Source organism: Sarcophilus harrisii, chromosome 2, assembly GCF_902635505.1.
Source record: "Sarcophilus harrisii chromosome 2, mSarHar1.11, whole genome shotgun sequence".
Taxonomy (NCBI): domain Eukaryota; kingdom Metazoa; phylum Chordata; class Mammalia; order Dasyuromorphia; family Dasyuridae; genus Sarcophilus; species Sarcophilus harrisii.
In genome coordinates, this window is record NC_045427.1 from 162,588,497 (window position 1) to 162,607,181 (window position 18,685).

Consider the following 18,685-nt stretch of genomic DNA (forward strand, 5'->3'; position numbering starts at 1 on the left):
GATAAAGCTCAGGATAAGAAAAAAGATCTTTAAAATGGAAGAGAATACTTTCAGCATTGTTCCCAGAAAATAAAAAGAAATCCCCAACGCTTCAATGGCTCCAGAAAGAAGGAATAAGGAGAATAGAAAACAAGTTGTGAAAGGCCATGGGTCGAACATATTATTAGATAACTAAGTTTTAAAAGGAGAGAGAGACACAAACAGAGAAGCAGAGATGGAGCGAGACAGAAGCAGAGATAGAGAGACGCAGAGACAGAGACACAAACAGCACTGAAGTGGAAGAATATTTATCAGGTTAAGTAGTGGAACTGAGAAGCAGTGTCAAGGCTCAGATTAGAGTTAGCACAAGACTTGTGTGATGGGTTTAGAGTGGACATTAGAGTTTGGGCTGTTGACTGATTCCTTTATCATTTGGCAACTGTTCCTGGTAATAATGTATATTGTACAGTTGAATAGATACTACTATGAAGGAAAGGGGAGGAAAGGGAATAAGCACTTAGCACTATGATGTGTTAAATGGTTTACAAATATTATCTCATTTGATCCTTACAACAACCCTGGGAAAGTAGGTTGTGCTATTATTCCCATTTCACAATTGAGGAAACTGAGGCAAACAGAAATTAAATGGCTTTCTCAGGGTCACACAGCTAGTAAGTATCTAAAATTGTATTTGAACCTGGCTGTGACTACATTAGGTAGATTCATTAATGATCAAAAATGTTAATTTCTCTTCCTTTTTAGTAAAACAAATTATTGAAAATATGGAAGTCTTCAAATATCTAACAAATATTGTCACTTGTTTGAATAAAAATGCATCAGGTCAAAATATCTTAAAATCTACTGTTGAATGTCTTAAGAAAGTAGACAAATAAAGCAGAAAGATTTCTAGAGTTGGTGGAATTCTGACTCTGCCACTGTCAGAGCACTGTGCCTCATTACTATATAATTTTTGAGGATGGATTAAGATGAGGGAAAATAATGTCACTCTGTGGGCAACCTTATGGGGAGGAACCCCTGTAAACTTAAGTGGATCTTTGAATGCAGAGTTATAGCCTTTGAGAGTCTAGATCAACTGGAAGCATCACCAGGATCATCAGGAAGTAGTAGAGAAATACTTTAGTAAATTTCAAGAACAATTTTGTGTGTGTGTGTGTGTGTGTGTGTGTGTGTGTGTGTGTGTATGTAAAATGTCTTAAAGTTTACCAAGTGCTTTATATATTCACTCTTTTTTAATGAAATTTTCCAATTGATCCTCAGAGTAATGTTATATAGTAGGCAGTACAAATTTTATCATCCTCATTTCTTTGAGAGAACTAAGATTAAAATAAATTTGAGTAATAATAAATTTCAACTAAGTAAAATTTTGTTTTAAAAATTAATATTTTATCTCATTTGAGCCTTTTAGCAGGGCTTTTGGCAGGTGCCATCACTATCCCAGTGGCATGGTAAGAGTGTGGTAGAGCTGGGAGTACAAGCTGGGTCATTTGATTTTAAATGCTATCCCTTAAATCAAGCCCTCTGCTTTCTGTAGGTTATGAATGGCTACTATTGTATTAGCTGGGAGGAGTTCTAAAGAGTTCTTATGGCTTATGACCAATTCACTTGATTGTGGTGCTGCTTTGTAGCTCAAGTCTGACTGTGCCCATCACCAGTCATCCTATCCTATCTATGTCTGGCCATTGGACCCAGAAGGCTCTGGGGAGGTAAGGCAAGAGATTTTGCCCAGCCTTCCCTCACCTAAATCCAGTTCACTTGCCTATCTGCTCCCCAATGTCTGGTCCTCTTGGAGAATGAAGAACAAACAACAACAAGCCTGTAGTTGCAACAAATTTTCCTTGTCCGTAGCTGGACATTGTCTTTTTAAGTGTCCTAATAGAGCCCGGAAAAAGTGACATCTTTTACCACCTACTGTCTATGGCAGACTCCTGATGGCCCAAGTAAATACCCAGAGAAAAACACTAATGATGTAAAATAAAATATCCCATATGTACCTCTGTGGTTATCATTCAGTCGTTTGAATTGTGTCCGACTCTTCATGATCCCATTTGAGATTTTCTTGACAAACTTCCTCCCTGACTCATTTTGCAGATGAGCAAACTGAGGACAACTGGATTAAGTGATTTGCGCAGGGTCTCACAGTTCATAAGTGTCTGAGGTTGGATTTCAACTCAGGCCCTTCTGACACTACACCTGGTTCTCTATGCACTATATCTTGCCTTAAAGTTGCCTTAAAGGCCATTAAATATTTAAATATTTGAAGTATTGTAGTAACAGTTTTCCTTGTGAAAAACACGGTATTAGGTAAGCCTGGTAAAGTATTAAAACATGGATGAATGAATGAATAGAAAAATAATTTACAAGAAGAATCTTAAATTTCTTTTTATAGGGGAAGGGAAAGGGAATAAGCATTTATTAAAATACGTATTATGTGCCAGGCACTGTGCTAAGTACTTTACAGATGTCACATTTGATCTTCATAGGACTGGAAGATAGAGATTGATATTATTCCCATTTAACAGTTGAAGAAACTAAGACAAATTAAGGTTAAGTGATAATTCTTTCTCTCTTTCTCTCTCTGTCTTCTCTTTCTCTTTGTCTTTTCTCTCTCACCCTTCAAAGGGCCAACATGTCACCGAATAAAAGTTTTCTTTTTATTATTATTATTATTATTCACTTTTTACTTGAAGACTTTATGTGAAAAGGTACTCTGTGTAACTAAAAGCATTCCTCTTTGGCATAGTTTAATTTTGGGGAAGTTTGGGTTCTTTTTTTTTCTTTATTGATCAGAAATTTTCTTCCTCTTAGCTTCATATCTTCTATATGGTAAAAATAGAAGAAATCTAATTCCTCTTGAAAGACCTTCAGATACTTAAAAATAGTCCATATAAATCTTTTTTTTAAAGCCTAAATATTCCCATTTCTTGCAAATGATCTTTGAAATATTTGATTCCAGGACTATTTGCTGTGGAGTTTACCCCTTTCTGGACATATTCTAGATGGTACCTAGATCTAAACCAGACAGTCCAACTATGATATGACCAAAATGAAGTAATGTTATGACTCTCATACTTAACTAAAATTGGGGAGCATTTCTATTCTTACAATATTTTATTACCCAGGGAATTTTGGCTTGACACTTAACAGGCGCTTCAGAGAAATATTGTTTTGGTAGAAGGAATAATTTTCCATTTTTCCTTTTAAATTATTCCCTCTTACAACCCTTTAACTCACCTTTACTAGACATATAGAAATGCTTTGTTACTATTGAAAACACCATTATGCAATATTGCTAGAGGCTGTGAAGGCAAATTGATTCTGCCTCAGCTTTACTTTTTCTAACTCCTATTTTAAATACTACAATGGTATTATTTTCTCATTGAGATTTTCTTTATACACCTTCACTTGACTGGCACAGCAACCAGCAGGAGAAACTCACAATCAGAAATAGAAGATTGAACTGTTTCAATTCAAGACAAAATATATTTGGCCTATCATTTTCTTAGCAATTGTTCTCAGGTAAATATGCACAAACAACCTCTTTAAACATATTTTCTAGTTAATTATTTCTATCCTGGTGGTTTAGTTCACCATGATATCAAGTTTATTCAAATAACCTAAAATGTTTTTCATTAAGGAGAGACATTGTAGAGTGGAATAAACTTTGGACTTTGGTTGATAAAATCTGACTTTGGGTCCTGTTTTTGATATTTATTAGATGCACAAAGGTCACAAGTCATTTCTCCTATTAAATCTTATTGTCTGGTCAAGGAATATGATTATGTACAAATTGTTTTGTTACATATACATTTTATTGTTATGTTTGGTATGTATCTTAGAGTGCTGAATTTGTAGTTTCAATCCCAAATGTGCCACATGCTTCCTGTGTAATCTCAAGCAAGGTGCCGAATATCTCTGGGCCTCAGCTTCCTAATAATCAGAATAATAATCAGAAGATTATTGACAGATTTCAACTAACTGGTTTATGAAAGCTCTTGTAATTCTAAGTTCATGATTCTAAATTTTTGATCTTTTAATAACTGCCTTCCCTTTCAATCTCCTATTTTTTTTTATAACATGACCATCATCCTTTCAGATATCTGGATTTAATTTGTTGTCATCTTCTACTCTTTCTTTCATCTGACTTGCCATATCTACTGTCCTATTAATTTTAACACCACAGAATCATTTCATCCATAACATAAGCCCAGGACTCATCACCATCTCTCCCTGTATCAGCTATAAGAATCAGGTTTAAAAAAAAATTCCTTCATGTTTGCCAAACTGTTATTGTTAATATTGTTGTTCAGTTATTTTCACTTGTGTCTGACTCTTTGGGGTCCTACTTGGAGTTTTCTTGGCAAAGATATCACCATTTCCTTCTCTAGCTCATTTTCCAAGTAAGGAAACTGCAGCAAATAGAATTAAGCTGTTTGCTCAACGTTACAAAGATAATGTCTGAAATCATATTTGAACTCAGATCTTCCTGATTCCAGGCCCTGAACTCTATCCATTGTATCACCCAGCTGCCCATGTCTTGTAAAATTACTGGTCTCACTATGTCACCTCTCCAGTTTGGTTCTAATTTTCCTTCATGTCCTGATTTCATACCATTCCCCTCATACACTATTTTCTAGCCAAAATGAACTAATAACTAAATCCTAAATTCATCCTAACTTTTCTAACCAATGTATGTTCAGTACAACTTATCCAATGTATCAGGAAAGCATTTCCTCTTTACTTCTATCTGGTGAAAAGCTATGTTACAGTGGATAGAGCAACTCAAGTATTACCCTCTTCTTGAAGAATTCTCTAATTCCTTCCTACCTATTCCCATTATATTACTCCTCACATTTTACCTTTTTGCATACATGCTATATTCCTTTTAGATTGGGGCCAGGGCCACTGTCACCATTAGCATGGTGCTTTGCATAAAGGAAAGACAAAGTTAATAAAAGTTGAATTGGATTAGATTAATTGATTATCACATGTTCTTCAGGTAAGTAGAATAAGCAACTGCCTACTTGCTAGTTTTTAAGAGATAACAAAATGTACTTTGTCCAAAAGTATCCACCTTCCCAGGTTGGTATAATGTCTGAATTTCACAAATTAGTCATACTTTTAGGCTAAGGTATCTTTCAAAGACTGATGCTATCGTTGATGTATTATCAGAAAAAGGGAACAATTCAGGCTTTATTGGACATTTATCAGTAGAAATTAGCTAAGAAATTAAATAAGAATCAAGATAGAAGGGATCTGAGGAGGACAGGTAAGGAAGGTCCAACTGTTACACCTGGAATGCAGGCTCAGGTGGAACATTGTTGTTAGGTGGCCCTAAAAGCAATTACAAAGATGAATTGAAAGAAGGGCTCAGAGAGCAAACTTTCTTATTTGCTTTCCCGTGTCATTTTAGGAATATATCAATTGCAAGATTCATTGGCTAATCCTGTATTTCTCAAAAGCTTCAGCCTTTTTCAGAGACAGCAAAGTCACACAATGGATAGAGAGCTTTGCCTGGAGTCAGGAAGATCTGAGTGCAAATTTGGCCTCAGATACTCACTATCCATGTGAGTCTGGGCAAATTAGCCTCTCTTTGCCTCAATTTCCTCATCTGTAAAATGGGAATAACAGCACCTGTCTTTCAGGTTGGGGTGAGGATGAATTGAGATAATATTTGTGAAGCATTTAGCATAGTACCTGGCACATAGATATTTTGTTAATGTGTTCTTTCCTTTAGTAAATCTATATAATCTATTAATTACAAACTAGATCACATATAAATATATAATAGTTATATGAATAATATGATTATATATTATAATAAATAATCTATATACAGTATATTTAAGTTATATAAATGTTTGTTAACAGTTAACAAGCGGTCTGTGCAGTAGTGTGTGATGGTGAGAAACAATGACTTCTCTGCTCAATATTTCTAGGGTTTTTCATCATGTTTGGCAAGAAAAAGAAAAGGCTTGAAATCTCAGGACCATCTAATTTTGAGCACAGGGTTCATACTGGGTTTGATCCCCGAGAACAGAAGTTCACAGGACTCCCCCAGCAGTGGCACAGCTTGCTGGCAGACACCGCCAACCGCCCGAAGCCCATGGTGGACCCTTCATGCATCACGCCCATTCAGCTGGCTCCCATGAAGGTACTGTGAGCATGCTGACCCGCAGCCGACTTAAGTGTTCATTTGTCTGTCTGTATTTATTTTTGGCAACTATATTTAGTGTAAACCAGGAGGCAATAAATAGCAACTCAGTGGAAAGAATTCTCAGCTTGGACTTAGGAAAACCTGAGATCAGATTCTGCCTCTGGTACTTCCTAGTCAAGTGAACTTGGATGGGTCACTTAAACTGTGGACCCTAAGCATCTTCCTTTGTATTTAGGCATAAATGGTTTAGTCTCTCTGTGGTGGGGGAAGTACCCTACATTGCTGAACTCAAAGACCCTTGGTACATTTGGGGGCAAAGTATGGTAAACATTGCTCTTTTGAATAGCTCCATTATATATGATATTGAGTAACTTCAGCAATTTAGTAGCAATCATTCCAAAACTCAAAAGGAGATTCGGGTTACAAAACAAAAATATGAATATATCTCTTCCTTGTAGTTGTGAGCAGTTTAATATCCTTTTTAGCCCCATAAGATATGCCACAAAATAGATATGTCTGCTCTTCAAGAGGTTATTTAAAAACTGATTTCATTAAGTATAATTTATCTATCTTACAGTAGTTATTAACTCACTGTTGAATGAATATTAGTGATATATATGTATATATACACATATATGTACTTATTCATGTATACATGTATGCACATATATTGTATATATATATATACACACAAATATGTGTATATACACACATATATACATACATAAGCCAATGAAGTTTAAAATTGCAATTTAAGACTTTTGGTATACTATGTCAATGTATATCTATTCTTTTCCAATAGCAAGAATATCTAAGAGTCAAAAAAAATGCTCTGCTATTATTTAGAACTAATTAATAAATAAACTTTATATTCAAATGGAATGTGATCACATTAATATATATGTTCTCGAGGATACAAATCACAATCCATTCAAGACTGCTTTTCTTAGGGAATTCTTACATTTCCTCCCATAGGTTTACCCCAAAGAATTTACCTAACATTAGGGGGTCTTCCTGTAATATCAGAGTCTACATAATACTTGTAGCTTGTGCAATAATTTTCCTTTGTTTAGTCCATCTCCTTTTTTCAAATAAGTTATATTTTCTTTGATGCCGCCTTTTTACTCTGGTTCTCCTTTGCTTTGTGGGGCAACTTGTTCACATCTACTTTTGCCCAGAATGAATAATGTTGACTTTATTTCTTTGTGGACTATAGTATTCTGTGAATCAGAGATATATAGCACTATCAACAGACTATTAATTAAATTGATTAAATTATTAAGTATAATTATTTATTGTCTTGATTGATTGACAAATTTTTAATTATGCCCAACAACTTACATATCAATTAATGATGACACATTATTAATAAATATTGTGGTATTTGTTAACCATGATTATCAAATGATTATATTAAATACATTTTTAAAGTAATTAAAATTAATCATTTTTGAAACCTTGAATATTTTTCTTCTTTTGCCATGGGCACAGAAATATGTTGGGTCTTTAGTAAGGCAAATTTGGACAGTGCTGAGCTGCTCCCATCAATGAGATAGACATTGAGCCAGAAGGAAGAAGATCCAGAGGTAGCAAATCATTGCCACTTCTACCTGTAACTTGGACAGAATATTATAAAAAAGGAGGGGGATAGGTGATCCAGGAGTTGCTGAAGTCCAGTGACTTTCTTTCTGCCCCTGATTTAGAAGTTCATCATCATGTGGTCCAATAAAATACCCCTAACTTGGATTATTCCAGAGGTAGCCAAAATATTAGATTTTCATTTTTATGACAGTAGTGGACAGATAGGACAAATAAAATTTGTTGTGTTATATCATGAAAAAGTTATGATAGTTTTAAATGATCCATAAAATTTCAGAAGTGTTTCCTGCTTCTTTTTTGTTTCCTGCCAGTGAGTGGCAGCAGATAGATTTATGGAAAATACTAAAATGCCGTGAAAAGGACCTGTAGCTTTAGAAGCCCAATGAAATAAATTTCTCTAACTCAGAGTAAATAAGTGTGCTAGCCCCTTGAAGTTTTGTTGTGATGCACAACCTTGGCCCTATTTTATGGGATTAAACAAGTGGTTTCCATCTGTACAAAGTCAACATAAATTTAATTTTATCAATGAATCATCTTCTCTCATTTCTCTTGTGTATTTTATACTCCAAAATTGAAACTTTTCAAGCCCACAAAAGTATAGTCTAGTATAGATGTTTACTGAATTGAATTTAATCATTTGGGGGTGAAGAATTAGGATTTAAGAGTCTGAAATAATCAGATTGATTTTTGCATTATTTTTAATTGATCTTATTTGCAATTAATGAATTTTTATCCAGTAACCACTCTAGTAATGGATCTCTGTTTCTAACTTTGTTCAGAAATAGAAATGAAACTCTCCTGCTAATCACTGCTATATTCTTGCCTCAAGGAAATATATATTACCAAAAAAGTTGTGGTTTGGGGTTTTTGTTTTGTTTTGTTTTTTAGTACTAAAAAAAAAGGGAAAGAATTATCAAAATACAGTAAGGCTAATTTTTCTGCTATGCCATTCAGTACCTAAGAAAGAACCAGATTTTCAGTTACATAACCACATTGCATTGCTCAATTCTGTTACCAGTTTTTGAGTTTGATATAGGTTGAAAATAGATAGCCTCTGGCTAAAATATGAACTTGGGCTTTCACTGCAACAAGGCAATTTTCTCATTCCTCTTTAATTGATTCTTACCACAGCTGCTGTTCTAAACCTTCTCATCTGCCATGACTTCTTGTTACCACCTTCCCAGCTGAGGACCTCATCTCATAGTTCACCAAAAAACGAGACCATTGGCTAAAACCTCCTTCTTCTCTCACATCAGTCTCAGATAAAGAGTATTCCCTCTGTTACCAAAGCTAATCCTGCTATGTACACCCTAAATTTCATCTGTTTATTCTCCACCCTCTTGCTAGCTTTTGTTTCCTGCTTCTTACAAACACACTTAAGCCTTTCCCCATCCTTTTTTATTTTATTTATTTATTTATTGCTGAGACAATTGAGGTTAAGTGACTTGCCCTAGGGTCACACAGCTAGGAAGTGTTAAGTGTCTGAGGGCAGATTTGAACTTGAGTCCTCCTGACTTCAGGGCTGGTGCTCTATGCACTGTGTCACCTAGCTGCCCCCAGCAATTGAAATTTCAAACCAAGATTGTCAAAGTTTAGGAGAGGAAGAGATGAACTAGATAGTGAGATTCCTCTTATGCTTTAAACCCCAACGCGCCTTTTGGCAAGTAGAAGCAGTTTACTTATGTGTTTCTTTCACTCTTTCATTCCCTTTCCACTCTTTAGTTGATTAAAATAAAGGGAAAGTTGTTTAAGTAAATGCTGTAATACATTCTCATATGCACACATTCTCTTATGCACGTATCATGCTACTGGTGGAATTATTTAAATGTCTGCTCCTTCAGACTAATTGCCAAAAGAAAGAAAGTGTTTTCTTTCTTTCTTTCTTTTTCTTTCTTCCTTCTTCATTCCTGCAGTAAGGGTCAGAGAACAAAGGTCATGTTCAGTGTAACCAGGAGGTAAACAAGCGAAATACTTGAAAGCACTGGAAGTAACTTCTGTGTGCAAAAAGAGACCACATCCTGGGCAGTAACTCTAGCCATATTGAGGTAGCTTCTTAACGGGAGTGTCTCTTTCTCTGATTTGCTTTGCATGTGACCTCATAGAACCTATATAAGCTGTAAGGAGGAGGACCTCGCTCTCTTTTCTACTGGAGCTCTGTGTGACCTGCTAAGAGAATGCAGGAGGTAAAAGGGTAGGATGCAGACAGGTGAATAAAAGATCTTGAGCTTTCATACAACTGCTCTCGAATGCTCTATTGCCTTTCACCTGCTGTTCATGTGAAATAGCAGCCAGAGACCTCTGAAGACCTCAGAAAGAGGTAAGCTTGGTATAGACAGTGACCAGAGATTTCTCAGAGGCCCTGGGAATTAGGAGAGACTGGCAACAGCAAATGCAAAGCTAAACATTAGCATCCTGCCTTTCTTCTAAAACTTCCTTTGTGTATCTTTAGATTAAGAAGTTCAAATAAAAATCCTGAAACCAAACACAATTCTGGAAACTACTTGGAATGATGTAAAAAATGGCTAAATTTTAGGGACCTGTATGTGCCAAAATGTTTGTGGCAGCCCTGTTTGTAGTGGCTAGAAGCTGGAAAATGAATGGATGCCCTTCAATTGGAGAATGGTTGGGTAAATTGTGGTATATGAATGTTATGGAATATTATTGTTCTGTAAGAAATGACCAGCAGGATGAATACAGAGAGGCTTGGAGAGACTTACATGAACTGATGCTGAGTGAAATGAACAGAACCAGGAGATCATTATATACGTCAACAACGATACTGTATGAGGATGTATTCTGATGGAAGTGGTTTTCTTCGACAAAGAGAAGATCTTAACTCAGTTTCAATTGATCAATGATGGGCAGAAGCAGCCACACCTAAAGAAAGAACACTGGGAAATGAGTGTAAATTGTTTGCATTTTTGTTTTTCTTCCCAGGTTATTTTTACCTTCTGAATCCAATTCTTCCTGTGCAACAAGAGAACTGTTCGGTTCTGCACACATATATTATATCTAGGATATATTGTAACATATTTAACATGTATAGGACTGCTTGCCATCTGGGGAAGAGGGTGAAGGGAGGGAAGGGAAAAGTCGGAACAGAAGTGAGTGCAGGGATAATGTTGTGAAAAATTACCCAGGCATGGGTTCTGTCAATAAAAAATTATAATAAAAAAAAGAAATAGAAAAAAAAGGCTAAATTTTGCATGCCTTTTGATCCTATTACTGGACACATACCCTTTGATCCTACTTCTGGGTATATATCTGAAAGAAGATCAAAAGCAGAAATGTTCCCATATATATCAGAATTCTCAGAACAGCACTTTTTTGAGGTATCAAAAATCTTGAGGCAAAGTGAGTGCCCTTTATCTGAAGAATAGCTGAATAAAACATGTTATAACTATGTGATGCAGTTGTGTTGTGTAGTAAGAAAAGACCTCTATGCGAAATTCAGAGAAGCATGGGAAGATCTGTGCAGACTGAAAAAGAGTGAAGTAAACAGAACAAGGACAAGGGGCACATCAGTTTCAGTCAGGTAAATGGAAAGAAAATTAAAAGCCAAAACCCTTTGTCGCAAGAAAAAGTTCAATTCAATGAAGGCAGAGTGCACAATATATACAGAATTTTAATATATATAAAACAAAAGATATCATTAACACGTTGGATTTTTTCCCTTTTTATTAAAAATCTAAGGAGACACACAGGACAAAATGAGTTAATAAGACAGAGACCAGAATGTATTGTAATAAGTGTCTCTGCTTTATGCCACCCTAAAAAACAAAAACATCACCTGGATTGTGGACAGTTCTGTATCTTTAGGTAATAGACAAATAATGTAGTTGCTTTATCTTTTCAACTCTGGTTCCACAGATTATTAAAGAGCAAAAAAAACTCAGGAACAGAATGTGCTTCTAAGAAATGAAAGTGCTTCTGAGGGAGAAAGGCCCATTAAAAATCAATGAAATCAGGATGACTGCAAGAACAGGTTCATTTCTGTGGATGTGTAGAAGATGTTGACTTTACTATTTACTAATTTCACTAATAAAATAAATAACAGTTTTTGACTCAGAATTTGCAAGAAGAGTCTTATGAACAAAAGGGAACTAGTGTCATCCTTTCCAAATATTCCTCTGCAGCATTTTAATTCACTAATTTTCCACCATTTTAAAGATTTCTTCTATAGTGCTTGGCTAAGGGTCCCCTTAGCAGACCCAGGATGGAACTTGTGTCTTCACCTCTGGAATTATACAGACTGGACTTAAGCAAGGTGTTTTGCCAAATCACTTTTTCTTTGGCTTATCCTTCCCCACCTAGAGTTTCCTCTGGGAAATCTCAGAATGCACCTACAGTATCTATCTGTGTCTAATTCCTCAGAAGCAAAAAAACAGGTTTTCAGTTTCCACACATGTATTTAAAGTAACAGTGCATAAAACAAGTTACATATTTCCAGGTTACATGAAGGGAAAAAAACACAATTGTTTCCATTTGATCTTGAGATGGCTGTCTCCTATGTGGCTGCCAAAGCATGTGAAACATCAGTATTTATGTCACATTTTGAGAAGCTATTCAGGCTGAGATGGCATTGCCTTATTTTGGCTACTTCTGAGTACCTGCTCTTGTCTATTTTTGTTTTGTTTTGTTTTTTTTAAATTTTAGATGGATGCAAGTAAACTAGTTATGTAGGAGCAGGGAAGGGTTGGGATAAATGAGTGGCAGCTTTCCCTTTCTGATTAGAACATAAACAATTAGATGAAGATAACATATCATTCCTTATGCCTTCCTTTAAGATGAAGAAGATGGGCAGGGACAAGCTAGGGGGAAAAGGGGGAAATAATTCTGATTTGGGGGATTCTTTACATTATTTTCTCTTAACAGGGACTGTTCATTTTAAAATATGCCTTTATTATAAAAAATAAAAGGTTTTATTCTACCTCACAGAAAATTTAACATGCATAAAGGACCCAAAGTAATCCATAAATGATTGATACAGTTCTCCTATTCTGGTCAGCCCACCTTTCTCCATGATCTTAAAGTGCTACATACCAATAGGACCAACCTGTCATTTGGACCCCCACCCTCAGAAGGAAAAATTACTGGGGAATTGCTAGTAGGGCAGTCATCTCATGATTTCAGTGAATACCATTTCATCCTGGAGATGATACAAGCATTCAGCCTTTAGGTACTACATACTTTCCAATGATTCTGCAGTGTCCAAATAATCCAAGTCATGGAAGCATCTTTGTTTTGTGAAGTTGAAACCAAGAAGAAAAACAAGTGAAGAATGGAGTGAGCCCTAGACTTCCAGTTTCTGCCCTTTATAAAGGAAGGTACTGGGAAGAGTTTGGTATTCTACCTACTTGCCCCTTAGGGGGGGAATAAGCATGTACATGATGCTTACTATGAATCAAGCACTGCACTAAGCATTTTTTTTTTTTACAAATACGATCACATTTGAGATAAATAACCCAAATAATGAAGGGCAAAATTCAAGTCTTGTGCATCTTTATATATTGTGACAGCCCCATTCCTTGGTGCTTTTCTAGTCTTGAAGAGGCTGATTATGTCCAGGAATATCTCCTGCTCTATCTTGAAGGATAGATGGATTTCAGAGGTCTTAAACATAGAATTGGTATCAAGGCAAAGCCAAGGCTAACACTGACCAAGAAATGCCTGAAAACTGGATTCCAGGATCCCTCTGACCAATAAATTTTCTGTCTTCCATTTAAGAATCTGAGGTTCAGGAACTCTTACTATTCAGGTCACCTCCTAAACTACAGCTGCCATTTCTGGGGCTGAATATTTTTTATTTCACTTTCTAAGACCAGGAACAGGAGCTTGGACCAAAGATTAAGTATACTTCTCTTCTTATTGCTGGAACCTGCTGGTGAGTCTGCTGGCTTCAAATCTCTTCCCACTCCAAACTATTCTCCATTTAACTACTAAAGTGATTTCCCCAAAATGAGAAAGTTAACTTCAGTAACTTCCTCTTGCCAACAGAACAAGTATAAAATGCTCTGGTAAACATTCAAAGCCCTTCATCACCTCTTACTTTTCCAGTCTCCTTATACCTTTACTCTGATCAGGTCTGAAAACAAATAACTGAAAAAGTCATAGAGGTTTTGCATCCTCTGTGAACTCTGAAAATACCAGATTCTTATCACAGAGATTATCACAACCACAGTTGAAATGAACTTTACAAATGAAATTTAGAAAATAAAACCAAAGAGCTATAAATGGTCATAAGCAAAGAGCTTTCATTATTCCATTAGAGAAAGAAAACTAAATGCAGGCTGGAGCCTTCTCTAGTAGGAGATCCTCTTTTGTGTGGACAAATCCCAGTACATATACTAGTGGCTACTAGTGAGCTAGAGCACTGATAATGAGGGATAACAGCAACAATGACACAAGTTGGTTCATGACAAGGCTCCTTAACTGGAATTCAGGTCCTGCAGGTTCTTGTCTGAGCTCAGGGACCACCTGGGGTTGTTGTGAAACAGCTCTGGCTGAGTTCATCTGCAAAGGATTGCTTTTATGTCAAGCTCTGCTCACTGGAGCTCAACTTTGAAAAACAGGGTGTCTCCTATTAGTAAAAACAGAGGGTTTGGCATGGGGATTCTGACACTCCCCAAAATGTACTCTTTCCAGCCAGGCAGTTCCACAATCAAGATACTCATCTCTTTGCTCCAGGCATTTTCTCTGACTGTCCCCCACACCTGGAAGACACTTCTTTGCCCTGACCACTGAACCTCATCCCGGCTTCTTTTAAGTCCCAGCTTCTTTTAAGTCCCAACTAAAATCCCACCTCCTAAGGAAGCCTTCCCTATCCCCCTTCAGTCCAGTGTCTTCCCTCTGTTAATTATTTCCTGTTGATGCAGCATATAGCTTGCTTATATACTTATATATGTTTGCATGTTGTCTTCCTCATTAGTTTGTAAGCTCTTTGAGAAAAAGAATTGTGTTTTTGCTTTTTTTCTTTTTTTTCTTTTTTTTGGTACGCTGTGTTCATCTTAGTGTCTGTCACTTATTAGGGGCTTAATAAATATTTGTTGAATTAATAAAAATAACAAACCAACAGCAATCATGATAGCATTTATGTAGTTTTATGGCCTGCAAAGTACTTTACAAACATCTGCCAGAAGGTAAAATCAAAGGCCTAAACAAAGGCTTTCTGTCTAAAAGTGACTCGAGTTAATAAGGTAATTCTCTTGATCAACCCACTAGTTATAAAAAGAAAAATGTAAATTTGTTGATCTTGGAAAGGTGAAAGCAGTCTCAAATTATGAAGACAAAGTGTTAACATTGCTGTTCTAAGCTTATTAAATTGGCTTTTCATTTGGCCTAAAAAGAAAGCCTTGCTTGGGTTTTTATTTACAAACCTCATTTTCTTTTTCTTTTTTTTTTTTTTTTTTACTTTGACATTCAAGATGTAATCTTTCTTTAAAAAAAAAAAATTGTAATTTTAGTAACCAGTCACAAAAATAATCAAACACACAAAAGAAGAAATAACATATTACATAGAGCCCTGGGCAATTCAAATTTAGATCCAAATTAAACAACAACAAGCAAACAGGAAAAAAAAAAAAATGATTTAGCATTGTTCTTTTTAAAGTATGTCTCTTCCTTCTTTCCTTTGTCCTTCTATCTCCCTCTGTTCCTTCTTTCTTCTTTTCTTTCCTTCCTTCCCTCCATATACACACTTATGGTCATGGTTTGCCTACAGTCTCATTTTTTGTATCATTTGATGTGGATTTTTAACATGTTTCCTCATAAACTTCCTTTTATCATCTTAAAATACCAGCAATTTTAACATTTCATATGAATTTAGCAATCTATGTTCTTACATTAATACAATTTGATTAATCAGTCTCTATTTCTTGAGATTTCAATTTTTGCTATTATAAATAGAACAGTTATGAATACTTTTTTTACAGAAGGTTCTTCCCCCCCCCTTTTTTATGATATATTTGGTTTTTTTTAAATTTCCTTTTTTAAAATTTTTATTATAGCTTTTTATTCACAAGTTATATGCATGGGTAATTTTACAGCATTGATAATTGCCAAACCTTTTGTTCCAATTTTTCCCCTCCCTTCCCCCATCACCTCCCCCAGATGGCAGGTTGACCAATACATGTTAAATTTTTATGATATATTTGTAATAAAGTCCTGGCAAGGACTGCCAAGATCTATTGATTAGCTGTATGATTCTTATTGAATATTGCAACATTCTTCTGTAGTCCCATCAACAGTATTAAGTTTTTAACTATGGCCCCTTTATTTTTTTCTTCCATTTAAATAAAAAATTTTAAAAAGTATTTAGATTGATAGTTAAAAGTTTATTGTTGTGTATGTTATAGGACATGGGTCCAAACCCGTTTTTGTTTTGCTTTTTTTGATCATATAACTCTAGTTTTCCCAGTAGTAATTTTTGTGAAATAGTGAATTCATTTTCTAGTTTTTTTAATGTATGAATTAGTCAAACTTTTTTTTTAATAAATTAGGTTCTTTGGTTTTTCTCATTCTTAATTTTTTGCTGTGGTTTTTTTTTTTTGCCATTTTAGTGTTATAAAACAAAACCTTAAATTTTAAAAATTAATAGGGAATTTAGTTGTTTTTTCATTTTTAAATAATTTTTACTTTTTAAATTATATATCTTTTACATGTTACCCCATTGAGATGTGTATGTACATTTGTGTGTGTGTATATCTTATACACACACACACATACATATATTACTAATGTTCTAAACATGCATCAGTTCATTATAAATATGGAATGTCAGTCACTATTTACTGAAATTTTGTCAATCTATTTCTTTTTCAATTTAGAGGTGTTTTGTCATTGTGCAAAAGCCTTTCATATTTTAATAATAAAACCCATCAGTTTTTTTTCCTGGATTTTTGGAAAGGCTCTATGTTTTTGTCCATACAGTAAGAACTTTTTTTTTTGGCCCAGGCAATTGACTTGCCCAAGGTCATACAGCTAGGAAGTGTTAAGTGTCTGAGGCCAGGTTTAAACTCAAGTCTTCCTGACTCCAGGACTGGTACTCTATCCACTGCACCACCTATCTGCCCCAAAGAAATTTTAAAAAATTTTTAATAGTATTTTATCACTTACAATTTACATACAAAGAAAATTTTTAGCATTTATGTTTTGAAAGATTTTAAGTTCCAAGTTTTCAATCCGATATAGATTAGACATATGTAAAAATGTAAAACACATTTCCACATTAGCCATGTTGGGAAGAAGAATAGAGCAAAAGGGGAAAAAATGAAAAAAAAAAAGTAAAATATCATATGCTTTTTTTCCCCCTGAGGCAATTGGGGTTAAGTGACTTGCCTAGGGTTACACAGCTAGGAAGTGTTAAGTGTCTGAGATCACATTTGAACTCAAGTCTTCCTGACTTCAGGCCTGGTTCTCTATTTACTGTGCCAACTAGCTGCCCCTATATTGTATGCTTTGATCTGCATTCAGACTCCATTAGTTCTTTCTCTGGATATGGATAGTATTTTTCATAATGAAGCGCTTGCAATTGTCTTGGATCATTGTATTTCTGAGAAGAGCTAAATGAATTATAATTTATCATCACACAATGTCCTCCTGGTTCTTCTTTTTTCACTCAACATCAGTTCATGTAAGTCTTCCAAATTTTAGTGAAATCCCACCTCCTCACATCATTTCTTATACTACAGTAGTATTCCATTACATTCATATACCACAACTTATTCAGCCATTCCTCAGTTCCTCTCAATTTCTAATTCTTTGCCAACACAAAAAGAGGTACTTTCAATTTTTGTATGTGTGGGTCCTTTTCTCTTTTTATGATATCTTTGGGATACAGACCTGATAATGATATTGCTGGTATGCACAATTTGATTATCCTTTGGGCATAGTTCCAAATTGCTCTCTAGAATAGCTGGGTCAGATCACAGCTCTACCACCAATGCATTGGATCCCAATTTCCTCATATCTTCTCCAACATTTATAATTTTCCTTTTTTGTAATGTTAGCTAATCAGATAGGTGTAAGGTAGTATCTCAGAATTATTTTAAATTTGTTTTTCTCTAATCAATAATGATTTAGAATATATTTTTATATGATTTTAGAGAGTTGATTTCTTCATCTGAAAATTGCTTGTTCATATCTTTTGCCCATTTATGAACTGGGAAAATGACTTGTATTCTTATAGTTTGATTCAGTCCTTTATCTGTTTGAGAAATAAGGGCTTTTTCTGAGACATTTTCTGTAAAAAACTTAATTCCCAACCTTCTCCTTTCCTTCTAATCTTGGTTATATTGGTTTTGTTTATGCAAAAACTTTTTGGATCAAAATAATCAAAATTATCCATTTTGCATTTTTTTCATGCTCTCTGTGTTTTGTTTGATCATAAATTCTTCCCTTCTCTATATGTGTCCTTCACCCTCCTAATTTGCTTATGATATCACCCTTTACACCTATATCATCTATCCATTTTGACCTTATGTTAGTATATGGTGTGAGACTGCTTAGCAGTTTTTACCAAATAGTAAGTTCTTATCCCAGAGATTGAAGTCTTAGGATTTATCAAACAGTAGATTACTATAATCATTTACTACTACTGTGTTTTATGTATCTAATCTATTCTATTGATCTACTAGTCGATTTCTTACCAGTACCAAATAGTTTTGATGATTGCCACTTTATAATATAGTTTTCATCTGCTACTGTTAAACCATTTTCCTTTGCATTTTTTCCATTAATTCATAGGAAATTCTTAATATGGGAATTTCTTACAGTCACAATCATCAGAGACATTAAATAAATCTCAGAGAGTAACCCAGTGCACATAAAAGTTAAATAACTTTCCTAGAGGTTAAATAGGTAATATCACTGGTGAGTTTTGAAGCTAGGTTTTTTGACCCCAAAAGTCTGTTCCACCCAGTGTATCATACTACT

General features: G+C 35.0%; 1 protein-coding gene across 5 annotated transcripts in view; it reads left to right on the top strand.

Moving 5' to 3' along the window:
* The window catches only part of PAK5 (p21 (RAC1) activated kinase 5), a 430,189-nt gene that overhangs the window by 319,932 nt on the left and 91,572 nt on the right, over positions 1-18,685 (top strand). For all 5 annotated transcript variants that reach the window (XM_031951110.1, XM_031951109.1, XM_031951111.1 and 2 more), the window contains one exon: positions 5,937-6,151. In XM_031951110.1, coding sequence (XP_031806970.1) covers positions 5,948-6,151 — 204 coding nt within the window. In that variant the 5' untranslated portion in view covers positions 5,937-5,947. The remainder of the gene's footprint in view (positions 1-5,936; positions 6,152-18,685) is intronic.